Below are 16,993 nucleotides of genomic sequence, written 5' to 3'. Positions count from 1 at the left end.
GGAAATTACTGGGAGGAGGAGGAGGAGGAGGAGGAGGAGGGGTTAATGTCTGAAATGATGGAGTGGCATGGTAGTTTGGACATTTGGGACATCTTTGACCTCTGCCTCATGGGGACCGGCCTTGTGCTGATCTTTCTAAGAGAAATTGTTCAAGCACCTGATATTATCCTTTTTATTTCAGATGGTTCTGTTGTGATGCCACCTATTTTGTTTCTTATTCATGTTATTTGTATTCTCTCCCTCTTTTCCTTTGTTAAATTTGCCAGTGGTTTGTCAATTTTACTGATCTTTTCAAAGAATCAACTTCTGGACTTCTTTATTTTTTCTATTGCCTTTCTATTTTCTGTTTCATTGATTTCTGCTCGAATCTTTATTATTTCCTTTCTTCTGGTGACTGTAGGCTTTTCTTGATGTTCTTTTTGTAATTGTTGGAGATATTGGTTTAAAGTGTTGATTTTGGCTTTTCTTTTCTGATGTGTGCATTTATTGCTATAAATCGACCTCTGATCACTGTTTTTGCTGTGTCCCAAAGATTTTGGTATGTTGTCTTTTCATTCTTGTTTGATTCAAGGAATTTATGAATTTCAATTTTTTCTTCTCTTACCCAGTCTTTAAGGAGGATGTTATTCAGTTTCCATGTGTTTGCTCTTTTTTCTGTTGATCCTCCTATTGGTGATTTCCAATTTGATAGCATTATGATCTGAGAAGATGCTTTGCAGTATTTCAGTGTTTTTAAATTTATGAAGGCTTGCTTTATGGCCTAACATATGGTCTATCATGGAAAATGTATCATGTGCACTGGAAAGAATGTATATTGTGCGGCTGTTGGGTGAAGTGCTCTGTAGATGTCTGTAAGGTCAAGTTGGTGGATTGTATTGTTTAGCTCTTCATCTTTGTTGGGTTTCTTTCCAGTTCTATCTTTCATTGAAAGTGGTGTATTAAAGTCTCTCACTATGACTGTGGATTCATCTATTTGACTTTACAACTCTTTTAAAGTCTGATTTATTTATTTTGGGGCTCTTTCATTGAGTCCATAGATATTTATTATGGTTATATCTCCATGTTCAATTGATCCTTTAATTATTATGTAATGTCCTTCCTTGTCTCATATGGGGGTTTTTGTCTTAAAGTCAATTTGATCAGAAATTAACATTGCCACTCCTGCTCTCTTATAGTTGCCATTTGCTTGATGTATCTTTTTCCAACCTTTGATTATTAGTCTATTTTTGTCTTTGTCTCTAAGGTGTGTCTCTTGTAGGCAGTATATTGATGGGTTTTGTTGTCTTACCCAATCTGCAACTTTCCATCTCTTGAGTAGTGCATTTAATCCATTAACATTCAGTGTAATTATTGACAAGTATGAATTGGTTGCTGTCATTTGGTTATGTGTTTTTTCATGGTGTCCCTGGTTTCTTTGTTCCATATAATTTTCTGTGCTGAGAGCTCATTATGTTTATGAATCGTGTTATCATTTCCTTTTTTGCCGTTGTTTTAGTGTTTGCTGAATATTTGTGTTTGTCTTCTTTTTTATTGTGATTTTAAGGTTTATCATTTTTCTTTGAGGTTACCCTGTGATTTATCATTTTCTCCCTGAGATTAGAACAGTCCATTCTATCTTGCAACTCTCTTAACTTCCTCACCATTGAGAAGTTCTGTAACTACACAGTCTTTTGCCTCTTTTGGTTTGTAGTTGTCCTCACTTGCCAATTGATGTCTCTGGTTCCCTGTTAGTCTTGTAGTAATATTTACTACAACCAGTAGTCTTGTAGGCTTATTTACTTTGGATATGTCCATAGCTGTGGTTTCTGGGTTATGTCGTCTTGTGTATTAATTGTCGGTTGTTGTTTGCTATTTTTGGTTCTCTGTTAAAAGGACTCCTTTAGCATCTCTTGTAAGGTTGGTCTGGTTTTATTTAACAAATTCCTTTAGTTTCTGCTTATCTGGAAATCTCCTAATTTCACCATTATATTTGAGGGACAATTTTGCAGGTATATAATTCTTGGTTGAAAATTTTTCTCTTTCAGGGTTTTATATATACCATCCCATTGCCTTCTTGCTTGTATGGTTTCTGTTGAGAAATCAGAGCTTCTTCTTACTGGTTGTATTTTGTAAGTAACTTTTTGTTTTTCCTGTGCTGCTTTCAGGATTCAGTCTTTGTCTTTTTTTTTTAATTTTTTTAATGCATTTTATTGAAATATAATTTATGTACAGTGAAATACACAAAACTAAAGTGACATGGGTCAATGCCTTTTTTTTTTTTGCAGTGTTCCCTCCCCCACACCCGGCAACCAACAAAGAAAGTTTCCATCCATATATAAACTTTCCTTGACCCTCCACAACAACGAACTAATACTATATATTTTTCCTTCTGTGATTGACTTATTTCACTCAGCATAATGTCCTCCAAGTTCATCCATATTATGTGGTGTTTTGCAGACTCTACATTATTCTTTAGTGCTGCATAGCATTCCAGTATGTGTATATACCATAGTTTGGTCATTCACTCTTCCACTGATGGGCATGTAGGTTGTTTCCATCTTGTTGCTATTGTAAATAGTGCTGTGATGAACTTGAGCATGCATTATCTGTTCCTATCCTGCCTCTCACTTCACTAGGATATATACCTAGTAATGGGATTGCTGGGTCAAATGGTACCTCCAATTCCAACTTTCTAAGGAATCGCCATATTGCTTTCCACAGTGGTTGTGTCACTTCACAGTCCCACCAGCAGTGTATGAGAGTCCCAATCTCTCCACATCCCCACCAGCATTTGTTATTTTCTGTCTCATTGAACCTTGCTGTCAGTGCTGGGGTGAGACAGTATATCTCATTGTTGTTCTGATTTACGTCTCTCTGATGGCCAATGATTGTGAGCGTCTTTTCATGTATTAGCTGACTACCTGAGTATCCTCCTTGGTGAAGTGTCTATTCCTGTCTTCTGCCCATTTTTCAATTGGATTGTTAATTCCTTAGCTGTTGAGGTGTTGGAGTTTTCCATCAGTCTTAGAGATAATTACATTTCTGGCAAGGGACTGATCAGCAAATAAGAATTTGTTGCTGTCCTTTTTGTCATGTGCCTTTTCATTGTGTCGATTTCTTTGTTCCATGTAATTTTCTATGCTGAGCTCATTTTGTTAATGAATCATGTTATCACTTTCTCCATTCACCAAGCCGGTGTGGGGTATGAGTAACAAGGGGAATGTCACACCTTTCCAGTCATCCAGGACTGGAATGTCCTTGGGGTTACTGGCAAGTAGAACCTGTTCTTAAGGCCCTGGAATCTGGGAGAACGCTGTGTCTTTAAATATCCAAAATGGTCAAGCCACTTGTAAACATTCAAAATGGCTCCACCTTCCGGACAGGCAAAAGTCCACAGTTCAGCCCGCCTTCCTCTTCGCTGCTGCTTTGCCTTTTATTCCCCAGCCATCAGCGCAGTCCTCCGTGTAGTCCCTGGCTAGCAGGGCTGATTTTTACGTTAATTCTTAGATCCTACCACCACTAGGCAATCTCCAAGCTGTCTGTGCCATTAGGATCCCTCCGGATCGCTGCCAGACCACAGCTCCGTATGTCTCCTTTTTTGGTATTTTCATGTAAATTCTTCTGCTAGTTGGAGTTTAGTCCACTTCTATATCCTTCCCTTCAAGGTTCAGGGGTCCAGGATTATCTTCTGTGTCTGTATTAATTGGTTCCCCTTTTCTTTGTCAAAGAGGGTCTGTGCAGTCTTTCTGCCTAGTCCGCCATCTTACCGGAACTCCCATCTCATTTCTTATTTGTATTATTGTGCTGTTGTCTTTTCCTCTGTTAAGTTTACCAGTGGTTTGTTGAGAAATAGGGCTTCTTTCTGAGGTGATGATAATGTTGCTGACTTGAGATGATGGTTGCACAACTCTGAATCTATTGAAAACCAGCGAGTCAACACTTTGCTGCTGTTGTTGGTTGCTGTCGAGTTTTTTCCCACTCACGATGACCCCATGTGTGCAGATAGAACTGATCTCCTCAGGTCTTCAATGGCTGTGACCTTTTGGTCATCTCTGGGTGGGGTTGAACCACCAACCTTTTGGCTGGTAATTAAGCATGTAACTGTTTTTGCCACCCAAGGACGTGGGTGAATTATATGCTATATGAATTGTATCTCAATAAAGCTGTTAAAAAAGAAAATGATGTGTTGAAAAATTCAGATAGGCTTTGTCCTAAGCATTTGTAGTTTTCCTCACCTTATAGATATGAGGCCCGTTGTATCAAAGAATCTTAATTTTAAGGAGTGAAGAAGGCATGGACATACATGTGGAGATTGAAAAGGCTCACTGATTGCCTCCCATAATTTGGAATCACCTGGGGATACTTACCTGCTAGAAGCAGGGTTACCTTTCAGCCGGGTGCACTTTAAGAAAGACTGCTTGGATGTTTCCCACTCCTTCTCTTAAAGGGGTGAATGAGTCTGGTGGTCTTGAGATGTAAGTTGTTGTTGTTAGGTGCTGTTGAGTCGGCTCTGACTCATAGTGACCCCACGTACAACAGAGTGACACACTGCCTGGTCCTCTGCCATCCTCAGTCCTTGCTGTACCTGAGCCCATTGTTGTAGCTGCTGTGTCAGTCCATCTCATTGGGGGTCTTCCCGTTTTTCACCAACCCTCCCTTTACCAAGCATGATAATCCTTCTTCAGGGAATGGGCCCTTCTGGCAATGTGACCTAAAGTAGGTGAGATGAAATCTGGCCATTCTTGCTACCAAGGAGCATTCCAACTGCATTTCTTCAGAACAGATTTGTTTATTTTTCTGGCAGTCCATAGTACTTTCAGTTTTCTCTGCCAACACCTGAACTTTGTAGCATCAACTCTTCTTTGGTCTTCCTTATTCTTTGTCCAGTTTTCACAGGCATACAAGGCTACTGAAAATACCATGGCTTGGGTTACGCATACCTTAGTTTTCAAAGAGACATCTTTGCTCTTCAGTACTTTAAAGAGGTCTTTTGCAGCATATTTGCCCAGTACAATACAATGTCTGATTTCTTGACTGCTACTCCATGAATGTTGATTGTGGATCCAAGTAATATGAAATCTTTGATAACTTCAATCTTTTCTCCCTTTATCGTGGTGATGCTGCTTATTGGTCCAGTTGTGAGGATTTTTGTTTCTTTATGTTGAGGTGTAATCCATACCGCAGACTGTAGTCTTTAATCTTCATTAGTAAGTGTTTCAAGTCATCCTCACTTTCAGCAAGCAGTGTTTGTCATCTGTGAATTGCAGGTTGTTAATTAGTCTTCCTCCACTCCTGATGCTACATTCTTCTTCATATAGTCCAGCTTCTTGGATTATTTGCTCAGCATACAGATTGAATAAGTGGTGAAAGGCTACAACCCTGACGCATTCCCTTCCTGATTTTAAACCATGCAGTATCCTCTTGTTCTGTTCAAATGTGCCAAAAGGGCAGGGAGGTGGCGGCATCTTCTGACCTCCTCTAACTACACAAGAGGAAGACAGAATCGCCATCAGCAGCCCGATGCCCGTTCTTATGAGGCCAGACATGCCGCCACCCTCCAACTCTCTTACTAACCTTGATACCACCCGTTCGTCCCATGGCACCCACCACCTGTTTGCTGGGTTCAGTAATATGCTGCAGTGGCCACACACAACTCACAGATTGGGGTTTATTAAGCAAGCAGCAGGCTACAGTTCAAGTTCAGGAACATGCTCTGTCTCTCTCAGCCAGCCATCTCTCAGCCGACAGTCATAGCACGTTTCTCTCTCAGCAGCATATCTCTCTCACATCTCTCAGCAGTGCATCTTTCTCAGCCGGCAGTCAGAGAGACTCTTTGCCTCTAGGAGGGCTCATTCCGACCCGGGCAGAGTGGCAAAACTTCCTATCTTGTCTTTTTAATGACCTTTCACTTTCTTCAAGGATGGTGTTCTGATGTCATCCCACAATTTCTCTGATTTTCAGTCATTGGTATTCAGTGTGTCAAATCTATTCTTTAGATGGTCTCTAAATTCAGGAGGGATATAATCAAGGGAATATTTTGGCTCTTGTGGACTTGTTTTGTCTTCAGCTTCAACTTGAACTTGCATATGAACAGTTGATGGTCTATCATCTCCTGGCCTTGTTTTAGTTGAAGATACTGAGCTTCTCCATTGCCTCTTTTCATAAATGTAGTCAACCTGATTCCTGTGTATTCCATCTGGTGAGGTCCACATGTATAGCTACTATTCAAGTTGTTGAAAAAAGGTATTGCAATGAATAAGTCATCAGTCTTGCAAAATTCTCTTGTGTTCTTCAGCATCATTTCTATCACCAAGGCCATATTTTCCAACCACTAGTGATTGTTCCTTGTTCTCAGCTTTTGCATTCCAATCACCAGTAATAATTAACCAGTCCTAATTACATATTTGGTCAATCTCAGGCTGCAGAAGTTGGTAAAAATCTTCAATGTCTTCATCTTTGGCTTTAGTGGTTGGTGCATAAATTTGAATAGGAGTAGTATTAACTGGTTTTCCTTGTAGACATATAGATGTTATCCTATCACCGACAGCTTAGAACTTCAGGATAGATCTTGAAGCATTCTTTGTGATGATGAATGCCATGCCATTCCTCTTCAATTTGTCATTCCCGGCATAGTAGAGCGTATGGTTGTCTTAATCAAAATAGCCAAAACCAGTCCATTTTAGTTTACTAATGCCTAGGTTGCGTTCCATTTCATTTTTGACAATTTGCAATTTTCGTACATTCCACGTTCTTATTAATGGATATTTATAGCTGTTTCTTCCCATTTTGGTCATGCCCCATCAGGAAATGGAGGTCCCAAAAGCTTTACTCTGTCGACGTCATTAAGGTTGACTCTACTTTGAAGAGGGAGCTGTTCTCCAGTCATATTTTGAGTGCCTTCCGACCTGAGGGCTTCATCTTCTGGCACTATATGAGACAATATTTCAGGGCTATTCATAAAGTTTTCCAGTAATAGACCATATTTCTCTGCTATTCATAAGGTTTTCACTGGCCAGTTCTTTAAGAAGTAGATGGCCTCTTCCTTCTTCCAAGTCTGTCTTAGTCTGGAAACTGCTGAAACCTGTCCACCATGAGTGACCCTGCTGATATTTGAAATACTGGTGGCATAGCCTCCAGCCTCACAGCAACATGCAAGCCACCACAGTGCAACATACTGACAAACAAGTGGTGGTGAGATGTCGGGGGGAAACCCCACTTCTTCCCACTGTGAAAGGTACCCCAGCAAGCCTGGTTCTGGTGTCATGTCCATCAGCTTTAGACAGTTTGGGCCTATCCAAGCTAAGGTGATGAAGTGGTGGGGGCAAGAGCCTGACTCACAGCAGGCTGGAGTCCGAGAGGCAGGGAGAGCTTTGTGCATGGGTTTGGCCATATGTGATCAGAAGGGAAGTAGGAGAAGCCTTTCTCTGTATCTTGTGATGCTTGCATGGGAGAAATGTGGCAGAGGTCTGGCCTGGTGGTCCAGCCGTATCAAAGCACCTTCTGCTGCTACATGCGGTTCACTCTGAGTTCTTCAGGTGAAGAAGCAGTAATGTGCTCCGTGTCCCCGGGCCATGTAAATGGCGAAGCGTTGGCTGCTAACCAAGAGATTGGTGCTTAGAGTCTACTCGGGCACCTCGGAAGAAAGGCCTGGTGGTCTGCTTCCAAAAAACCAGCCCCTGAGAACGCTGTGGTGCACAGCTCTGCTCTGACTCACATGGGTCACCATGAGTCGGCGTTGACCCAGCAACCGCTTCTCAGAGATTTAAGGGGGAAAACACTTCATGGAGTTTTCCTATTCTTGTTTTTTCTTCCTTTGCCTCAATTTCCCTGTGTACTTATCTTCATGCAACAAGTGTATTGTGTGTCTATTACATGCCAGGCACTGTTGTAGGTGCTGGGACTATAGCAGTGAACAGAAAGTCCCTTGTCTGTGTGGAGCTGCCTTTCGGTGGAGGGAGGCGGCCAGTGAGGAAATAAGTAGGTGTGTCGGGGGACATAAGTGCTGTGGAGTGAAGATAAACCAGGGTGAGGGGGATGGTGGCTGAGGAGGTACACTGTTGCTCTTTTGTGGTCTTGCAAGGTGACATTTGAAACTGAGAAGGAAGAGAGGTCAGGGGTGGGGGCTTTTGGTGGTAGATTATTTTTGGAACAACCATCGTAAGGATAGTGGCCCTCAGTATGAATTGGGAAGCCATGCAATTTGTTTTCCCTGTTTCTGGATTTTAAAAATTGAGGCATAATTTAAATACAATAAAATGCAGACCAAAGTTCGGTTTTGACAGTTGTGTGCACCCATCATAATTCTGCGTACACATCACTGAAAACGAAAAATACTGCACAGTAAAACCTCTGAAAGCCAGAGCCGGTGTAAGCTGGAACCCTGTCAGTGAAGTAGAACTCAGATAGTGCCCACTAACACAGCAGAGTAGCAAAACTGTAGCCTCCAAAGGTGCAGACCTAGTGAGATGTGGAGAAACACGGCAGTCCCACTGAGTTCCGGCTCTCGCCGCTTTCCCTCCAGAACGTTTCATCACCGCAACCTTGTCTTGTGCCTCTGCAGTCAGTATACCCTGCCTGAGAACTGGCTGCTTTCTGACTTCTGACCCCATAGCTTAGTGTAACCTGTTGTTGGGCTTTAAGTGAACGGAATCATTCAGTATGTGGTTGCTTGCGTCTGACTTCTGTTTTTGAGGGTCATTTTGTTGCTGCACACCTCATCAGTGCCCTTGCTTTTGTTGCTGAGTTGTTCCCCACTGTATGAGAGCGTGCCAGGTGGTTTGCCCGTTTGCCTGTTGGTGGGTTTTGGATTGTTTCCAGTTTGAGGTGACTATGCGTAAAGCTGCTATGGATATTCCTGTCTAAGTCTTTTTTTTGGCTATACGTCACTTCTCTTGGGTAAATAAATGTCGAGAATGGAACTGTCTGGTCATGGGGTAGATCAAGCGTAACTTTGTAAGACAATGCCCCACAGTTTTCCAAAGTGGCTGTGCCATTGTTCTGCTCCACCAGAAATGTGTGAATCCCTGTTGCCCTGTGTCCAGACTAACGTTTGGTGTTGTCAGTCTTTTTGATTCATTGGTGGATTTGAACAGGAGTGCTTTATAATCTGATTGAGATTTTTGAAAACTAAAAAAGGTCACTGCAGTGTAGGCAAGGGGTGTGTGTGTGTGTCTCTCTCTCTCTCCTTTCTCTCACAGGTTGGGGGCAAGGAAATGAGGCTGGGTTGTCTAGGCGGGAGCTGAGAGGGCCTAGGACCAGTTGGTGGAGGCAGGCAGACCTGGGTGGAGTCCAGGTGGATTGTGAAGAGTGAATCAGCTGGCTCTGCTGAAGGAGTGGCCGTGGGGTATGAGATAGGAGAGGTAAAGATGCTTGCCAAGGTTGTTGGCTTGAGCTGCAGAAAGAAATGGAATCACTGTTTGCTGAAACGGGCGAGATTACAGTAGCAGATGGTGGGCTGGAGTGGGAATCAGAGTTGGGGTTTCAACATGTTCCTCTTGAGGGACCAATTAGCTATCCAGGTGGGAGTAGTGTAGGCAGTGGAGCGTCTGAGTCAGGATTGTTCAGGGCAGTGGGCCCAGCTGGGGACATAAATTTGGAAGTCCTTACAGTGAGCACAGGTAGCACTGAGGGGCCTGAGGCAGGACGAGATCTCCGGGCACGGGAGTCTCCACAGGATTGAGTTCTGTGCTGCAGTTGAGTGGTCACGAGGGCCAGGAAGAGCCTCCAGGGGTTGGGGGGCAGCTGCAGAGGTCAGAGGGTATGTGTTCTAGGTGTTGCACACACTGTAAGTGTGGGGATACGGAGCTGTCTGGCTACTGGATGGGATGGGGTGGCGTGGCGGTCACTGATCTGGGAGAGCTGTTTGGGAGGGTTGGGATAAAGGCCCACCCGAGTGGTTTGGGAGTGAGGGGAAAGAGAGGAAGTCACCATGTGTCTGACCCCTTTTGGCTTGGATGTACAGGGCATGAGAAAGAACTGTGTCTGGGAAGGATTTGTGTCAGGAGGGTTTTCTAAGATGGCCGCTTCTGCCACATGGTGGGTGGAATGATGGCGTAGGGGAAGGACCCATTCATCCTGTGAGGGTGAGAGGAGGGGTCGGGGCACTCAGAGGCTGGTCCTAGAGCGATGGGAGCTGGGCATTCTCAGGGACTGCTCTTTTCTCCCGAAATAGGGAGCAAGGTACCAGTGAGAGGTGGGCAGTGGGTTCAGGAGATATGAAATGACTGGTAGGAAAAAGGTGAGTGGAGCAGGGAGCACAGTAGGATGGCAGGACAGCACCATTGGTCCTGGAGGGTGGTGATTGACGAGACCCAGCCTTGGAGGAAGGTGTGCAGCCAGGGGGGTTGAAGTTTTCTCTGGCCAGTGAGATGGAGGGAGGGAGAGGGGAGCCAGGGAGCTGAGAGTATGTGCGAGCTGGCAGCAGTGATGGGTGAACTGGACTGGGCTGTTCCATCCCTGACACTGCACTGTAAAGCAGCAATTACACTGGCCCAGACTGGGCTGGCTGAGCTGGGCAAAGTCTTGCTGTCTCCCGAACAAGGCCAATTCCCTAGTCACTGGTTACTTTTCCTCCTTCCCTGGAAGAGAACTTCAGGGTCTGACTTCTCTTTTCAGTAATGGACTCTGCAGGCCAAAACAATTACCTTCTCTGAGAAAATGTTCAAGGCAATAGACCATGATCATCTAGCTAATGATTCCAGCGTTATTCCAGAAAGGTTTTGTTTCCCATGTGTGTTAGCGGATTGAATGGGTAATGCGTGCACCTGGCAACCGGGGGAGTGGTAAACAGTATTCTGGCCATAGTGATGGTGAAATGTGCTCACCATTTCAGAAAAGTTGGAGGAGATGAGGGATCACGAACGGAAGGAGGAAACATTTACCCCAATGCCTAGCCCTTACTACATGGAGCTCACCAAACTTCTGTTAAATCAGTAAGTGCCTCTCACCCTATCTTGCTCATTTCCTTCAGTGGTTCGATGACAACAATCCCCGAGGAGGCTGAGTGTTTGCCCCTTGCTAACTTGTACTTGGAGCTCTGCTGTGGGCAGCTGGGCTCATGGGCTTGGTTGGAGCTCATTGGCTGATCTGTAAAGTGGGTGACACCTGCCTTTCAGGGCACCTGTGAGGAGAGCTGGTGCAGGGCTGAGCATGGTGCCTGGCCTGGAGGTGTTGTGTCCTTTATTGGTGAGCTGAGCACCCTTGAATTACCAGCAATATCCCATAGATGACGAGCTGTGGAAGCTATTATGTTCCAGTCACATTATGACACATGTTCTCCTTGGTGTCAGTTACAGAGTGCAGTGTGCCCCAATATCCTGAGCCTGAGGTGTCCAGTGTGGAACCTGCTCTGTGGTATGTAGTCTCAGATGGATAGGAGTCCTCATGCAGCAGCCTGCAGTGACCTGGTGGGCCTGGACCTAGAGCGCTCCATGCCGGGCACAGCGGCACCCCCAGCACCAAGCTCAGCTGCTAGAAATCTTAGCATTTTTAAAGCTGAGAATCAAGCAGGTCTACAGCAGCTGGTATCTTTCACCTGAATCTACACAGGTCTTCAGCATTTTTATTGCTCTGGTTTACCAAGTGTCTGGTGATCCTTTTTTGCCTCTTTGCTTCCCTTAGTGCTTCAGACAACATCCCTAAAGCAGACGAGATCCGCACCCTTATCAAGGACATGTGGGACACTCGCACAGCCAAGCTCCGGGTCTCTGCTGACAGCTTCGTGAGGCAGCAAGAAGCACATGCCAAGGTAGGAGGTGGCCCTGCTGCCCCTGCCCCACCAAGCCTGCTGTGAGAGGAGTCACTTGGGGGGCTGCCTGCCTGGCTGTACAAGCAGGTTTCTGCCTTTTCTTATTTTTAAGATGATATTTAACTTTTTAAGAAACAGTCTAGCTTCAAGGATGTGGAGAGATTGAGATCCTCATATACTGCTGGTGGGACTGTCAAATGATACAACCACTGTGGAAAGCAATAGGGTGATTCCTTAAAAAGCTGGAATTAGAAATACCACTTGACCCAGCAATCCCATTACTAGGTATATATCCTAAAAAAGTGAGAGCTAGGACAAGAACAGATACATGCACACCCATATTCATCCCAGCACTATAAACAATAGCAAGAAGATGTAAACAACCTTTCAACAGAAAATGGAGATAGCCAAACTATGGTACATACACAAATGGAATACTATGCAACACTAAATAATGTAGAATCTGCAAAACACTGCATAATGTGGATGAACTTGGAGGACACTATGCCGAGTGAAGTAAGTCAATCACAGAAGGATAAATACAATATTAGTTAATTATGGTAAAAAGTCAAGGAAGGTTTATATATGGAAGGAAGGAAACTGTTGGTTATCAGGGGTGGGGGAGAGGAGGAGAGGAAACACTGAGCATGTGGAGGGGGGAGGAACTGACCCAAGTCACTGTAAAAAGAAAAAGAAACAGGCCAGCTCTCCTAGGGTGGTTGTACTTATACATTCTGCTTAATTTGTTGGCTCCTTATTTTACTTCATACTTTTCTCAGTAACAGTGGGGTCTGTTCTCATGTTGCAGCTGGACAATCTGACCTTGATGGAGATCACCACCAGTGGGGCCTTCCTCACCCAGGCGCTCGACCGCATGTACAAGCTCCATACTGGCCTCCAGCCCCTGGACAGCACCCAGTCCCAGGACTTCTAGACCAGGCCTCCGGTTAGACGAGGTGGAGCAGCTGGTGGCTTGCCAGGTGCCCCTGACTGCTTCTGGAAGCTGCTGACAGAGGTACTCATAGTCCTGGGAGGCCAGAAATAGCTGTGGATGTATGAACTTGTATGAGGGGCAAGCAGTGATTTGCGACGCTATTCGAAGCTGCGGCTCTGTGGTTCGTCCTCCAGCATTGGCTCCCTGGAACAGCCTTCAGTTCTTTCCGTCTTCTATCTGTCCTTCAGTTCTATCAATGGCTACCTGTAGGAGCTAACTTCTCTTCTTTGGGGGAAACTTTTTTTGCACAGAAGGGCCAGACAAGGCCTAAGTGTGGCTTTTAAAAGATACAGGCACACTGATGTGGCAGTGTGGCTTAGGGCTCTGACGTGCCAGGCCGAGCTGAGGCTCTAGGAGTCTATGCAGAAGGCAGGCTGGCACAAGTGGCTGGTGATGGGGAGCGTGTTTGCCAGGCTAAGCCTTGATGTGTAATAAAAATGGATGACCCCAAACTAGACTCTCTGGGATCTCTGTCCTCTCCCCACGGTTAAGGTGGTGTGATAAACCAGACAGATGACACCCACAGGTCCTGTTCTCTTGCTGCTGCTGGCTGTGATGTAATGTGGGACAGCATGTGACTGACATGGGATGGTGGGAAGGAAAGGTGGACCCCCCCCTTTGCTCTTGGTAGATTCTGGACAAGGATCTGTCATAGGCAGTGATGGCTCAAATGAGGTATTTTTTTAAAAACAAGAAAAATTTTCCAGTTAGAATCAGCATTTGAAACTGCCAGGATCCTTAGGCAAATCGGGTTACCTTGAAGGGGAGTGACTGTCCGTTTGTACTGCAAGAAGGCTCTGTAGCTGGTTCTCAACGGTAGGACTTGGTTGTGAGAGGAAGTGGAGTGTGGCCTCTGTTTGGTGTGTCTGTGCGCGCACATGCCGCTCGGTCTCTGTCCTGTTGTGTGTAAGGCCAGAACAGCTTCAGACGGCTTGAGCGCTGTTTCAAATTGCTACCCATGGGTCCCTGCAACCAGTGGCTCTTAGTAATCCTGTAATTGAAGGTGACTGTTCAGTCATCTCTCGGGGCTCATGTCCTATCTCAGATCTTGTCTTCTCTCCTCATAACCCAGGCTGAGATAGGGGCTGAGTCTGTCTCCACCCTCTAAAGCTGTTAACTATAAAATGAAGATTTCCCTCTTAGTATGATTTAGAAAGATTTTATTTTATTTTTTTTGGGGGGGATGTTGTCAGAAATTACAGCAATATATTCATAAATACCTAATTACTACATTCAACAGATATTACAATACAATGAATTCAAACAAGTACACTTAGAACAGGTTTAATTTCACAGCATCTAAACTGCCCCCAGTGTGGCCGAGGCATGGTCCTCCTCCCTCCTGGGTACTGGTTTACTGGTCTAGTGAGTAAGCACAGGGTGCGTGTGAGGAGTGCACTAATCGGCGTGGGCCAAGGGAGGGTCTCAAGTTAAGCACTGGGTCAGAGAGTTTGAGGACAGGCTACTGCAAGGAGCAAGAATCCTAGCTTGGCTGCCAAGTGGCTGAAACACCCTACCACCAGGCTGTGCCGACTGCCTCCATCTGGTTGGTGGGTCCTTGGAACTTCCTGCCCTTCGATTACCCGGGTCAGAGGGAAAGGGGCTGCTGGCTGTGAAGTGCTGCCCGGCGTCTGATGGGCAGCGTGTGAGCTACTGGAGGGAAACGCCATTTCACCTGCACCAGTACAACTTCCGGTATGTGGTTCTTCGCTACCGGAGGAGTGGGCTCCTTTGACTACTCGGGATTTCCTCAAGGGTACATACAGCACGTGAGAATGCTAAATGCCCAGCAAATGTGTTACTTCCTTAAGGTCTGAACGCAGATTAAAGTGGGGAACCTGCCACTGGGGTCGGTCATCTGATAATGTAGGATGATGATAGCTTAGTTGGTCTCTGGTTTTTTGTTTCATTTTGAAACAAAAACAACTTGTTTGCAGACTGTCAAGTGGTGCAGCCCTGAGTGTCAGGCTTTGTTTTGTTGCTTGGTTTTCAGTGGTCTGATTAAATGTGGGAACCCTGTGACTCGGCATCAGCTGTCACTCAGCAATCGGAGGACAGACGAACTGTTCCATGTAACCTAGGAAGACATTTCCAGACTGAGGTCCTCACACAAACACTGACACAAAGCTGTGTTGTCAGTGCCAGAAAACGTGGCATTTCTGAACAGCCGTATGGAATAATGAAACAAAGGCTGTGGACATGCACGCTGTTGTTTGTGCCCTAGCATCATCTGAAAATGATCAGGTGTTTTCAGACTGTGAGCCTGACTGCTGGCAGGGTGCTGCGTGTATAGCGGTGGTGCCCTGTGGTTTCTGAGAGCTGCTATAATACCCTTTTCAGTTTGTGCAGCTGCCTCCTGGGTTGTGTTGGATCTGTTGATTGTCAGGACTATGAGAGTACAAGAACAGAGTGTCCCACAGCTGAGTGGGGAGATGGTGAGGCACTGGTCAGCAGGACAGAGATGTGATTGCCAGTCGGGGTGGGAAGCAGCTGCCCTGAGCTAAGCCCCCTCTGGAATGGGTGGATCTCCTTCCCCCACATGCCACAAGCTCCCCTTGGATGTGGGCTGTGAAGTCAGATCTACTTTTTCCCTTTACTGCAGCCAAGGCCATTACCAAAGCTGATGAGCAAAAGCATCCAGGCGTGTGCTGGGATGCAGAGGCTGGGAGTGAAGTGCTTAAGACCTAACCCTTCAGCCTGCAGGCTAGAAACAGCAAGCAGCCATTCAACAGAGAAATTCAGGGGTACTTTGCTCCGGTGGTTGGCAGTACTGCTTGCTCTAAACAAACACCTGTCCCCGCCTGTGGGACAGGTTCATCTCTCAGTGTCTCTGCAGGGGGAGGTGGCCACGGCACAGCCTCCATGCTCTAGTCAGAGCTATGGAAAGGAGGGCGCTCGCCGACTGCTGCTAATACTGGCGGCACTTTTTGAGTTTGCTAATAACTGGAAGAGTCTTGGCAGACGTACAAAGCAAACTGTGTGGGAACAGATAAAGCGACACAACGCCATCTGCCAGCAAGCTGTCCCACACAGCAGAGGTCGGGCTGAGGGCTCTGCCACTGAGCTCAGTGAGCAGTGCTCCCCCTCCCCCATCAGACAGCCCTTTGGCTGACCCATGACAGAGAGGGCCTGCCTCTGGGAGGCTCATGCCACCACCTCTTCCCCTTGCCACCGGCCTTGGTCCTGGTTACATGACACATGCCTGGACGGACTCCCAGGCACGGTGATCCCTGTCCTAGTGCTCCTGTGCCTGTCATAGTAAGTTCAAGAGGAGAGGGTTTGCTCCGAAGTTGCTCACCCTACTCTCATACTGCCATTGAGTCGGACCCGACTCATAGTGATCCAAGGCAATAAATCTTTATGGAAGTAGGTTGCTCAGTCTTCCTTCTGAGGAGTGGCTGGTGGGTTTGAACCACTGTCCTGGTTAGCAGTCAAATGCCTTAGGCACTACGCCACCAGAGCTCCCCACCCTACTCTAGGCTCTGACAAAACTTTGCATCTAAATGAAGCCTCAGAAGTTCCCTGCTCTCAGAATGCTCTGCTCTAAGACATCTTGGACTGGGTCTCAGAAACTGCGCACTTCCAGAAGGTTCTCTGACAGGCTCACGTACGGCCCATGAGTGCACGCACGTGAACGTGTTCCCACCATGGACCATCCTGGCCTCACTTCATACCAACTTGCCATCCAGATGCCAGGGGAGGCGGAGAGGGAGGGAAGGGAGGAGGTGAGGAGTGTGCATGGCTTTCTACACGTTCCTTGGTGCAAATCAAATCACAAATGAAGGGATCGCATAGGCGCCAGTGGTAAAGCTCTTTTACTTTTCTTAATTTTAAAAACACTTCAATGTCCTGACCAGCAGCAGTACAAACACTAAAAGCAAGGTTGGTTTTTTTTTTTTTTCCCTTTTGCCCAGAAAAAAACAAAAAGCAAAACCCCCAAACAGGAAAACAAACAAAAATCCCCAAACCACATATTAAAAATGGCAGGCTTTTTATAACAATAATTAAAGTAATAAAAACATACAAAACTTTGTTTTTAATATATATACACAGTACAAGGCTGAAGCACCTTTGACTTTTCTTTCAAAATTTACGTTTGTATGAAAACATCCCCCATGGCAGCAATGATGGGGTGGGTGCCGGTGTCTGGAGACGCAGAGCTCTGTACGTTTCCCCCGCAGAGGAACAAATGGTACCTTCAGTCTGTCGCCTCCCTCTCCTCTCAGGGCTGAGCTTTTCCAGCGACCGCCTTGGTGAGTGAGTTTCTAAGGATT

General features: G+C 45.8%; 1 protein-coding gene across 1 annotated transcript in view; it reads left to right on the top strand.

Annotated features, from left to right (window-relative positions):
- Positions 1–12,659, top strand: part of GINS2 (GINS complex subunit 2) — a 25,619-nt gene extending 12,960 nt beyond the window's left edge. The window contains exons 3-5 of the mRNA XM_007939145.2: positions 10,811–10,910; positions 11,599–11,725; positions 12,534–12,659. Coding sequence (XP_007937336.1) covers positions 10,811–10,910; positions 11,599–11,725; positions 12,534–12,659 — 353 coding nt within the window. The remainder of the gene's footprint in view (positions 1–10,810; positions 10,911–11,598; positions 11,726–12,533) is intronic.
- The last annotated feature ends 4,334 nt before the right edge of the window (positions 12,660–16,993 follow it).

This window comes from Orycteropus afer, unplaced genomic scaffold, assembly GCF_000298275.1.
Source record: "Orycteropus afer afer isolate SDZICR_OR568_19922 unplaced genomic scaffold, OryAfe1.0 scaffold00057, whole genome shotgun sequence".
Lineage (NCBI taxonomy): Eukaryota > Metazoa > Chordata > Mammalia > Tubulidentata > Orycteropodidae > Orycteropus > Orycteropus afer.
This window is presented reverse-complemented; position numbering and strand designations above follow the sequence as displayed.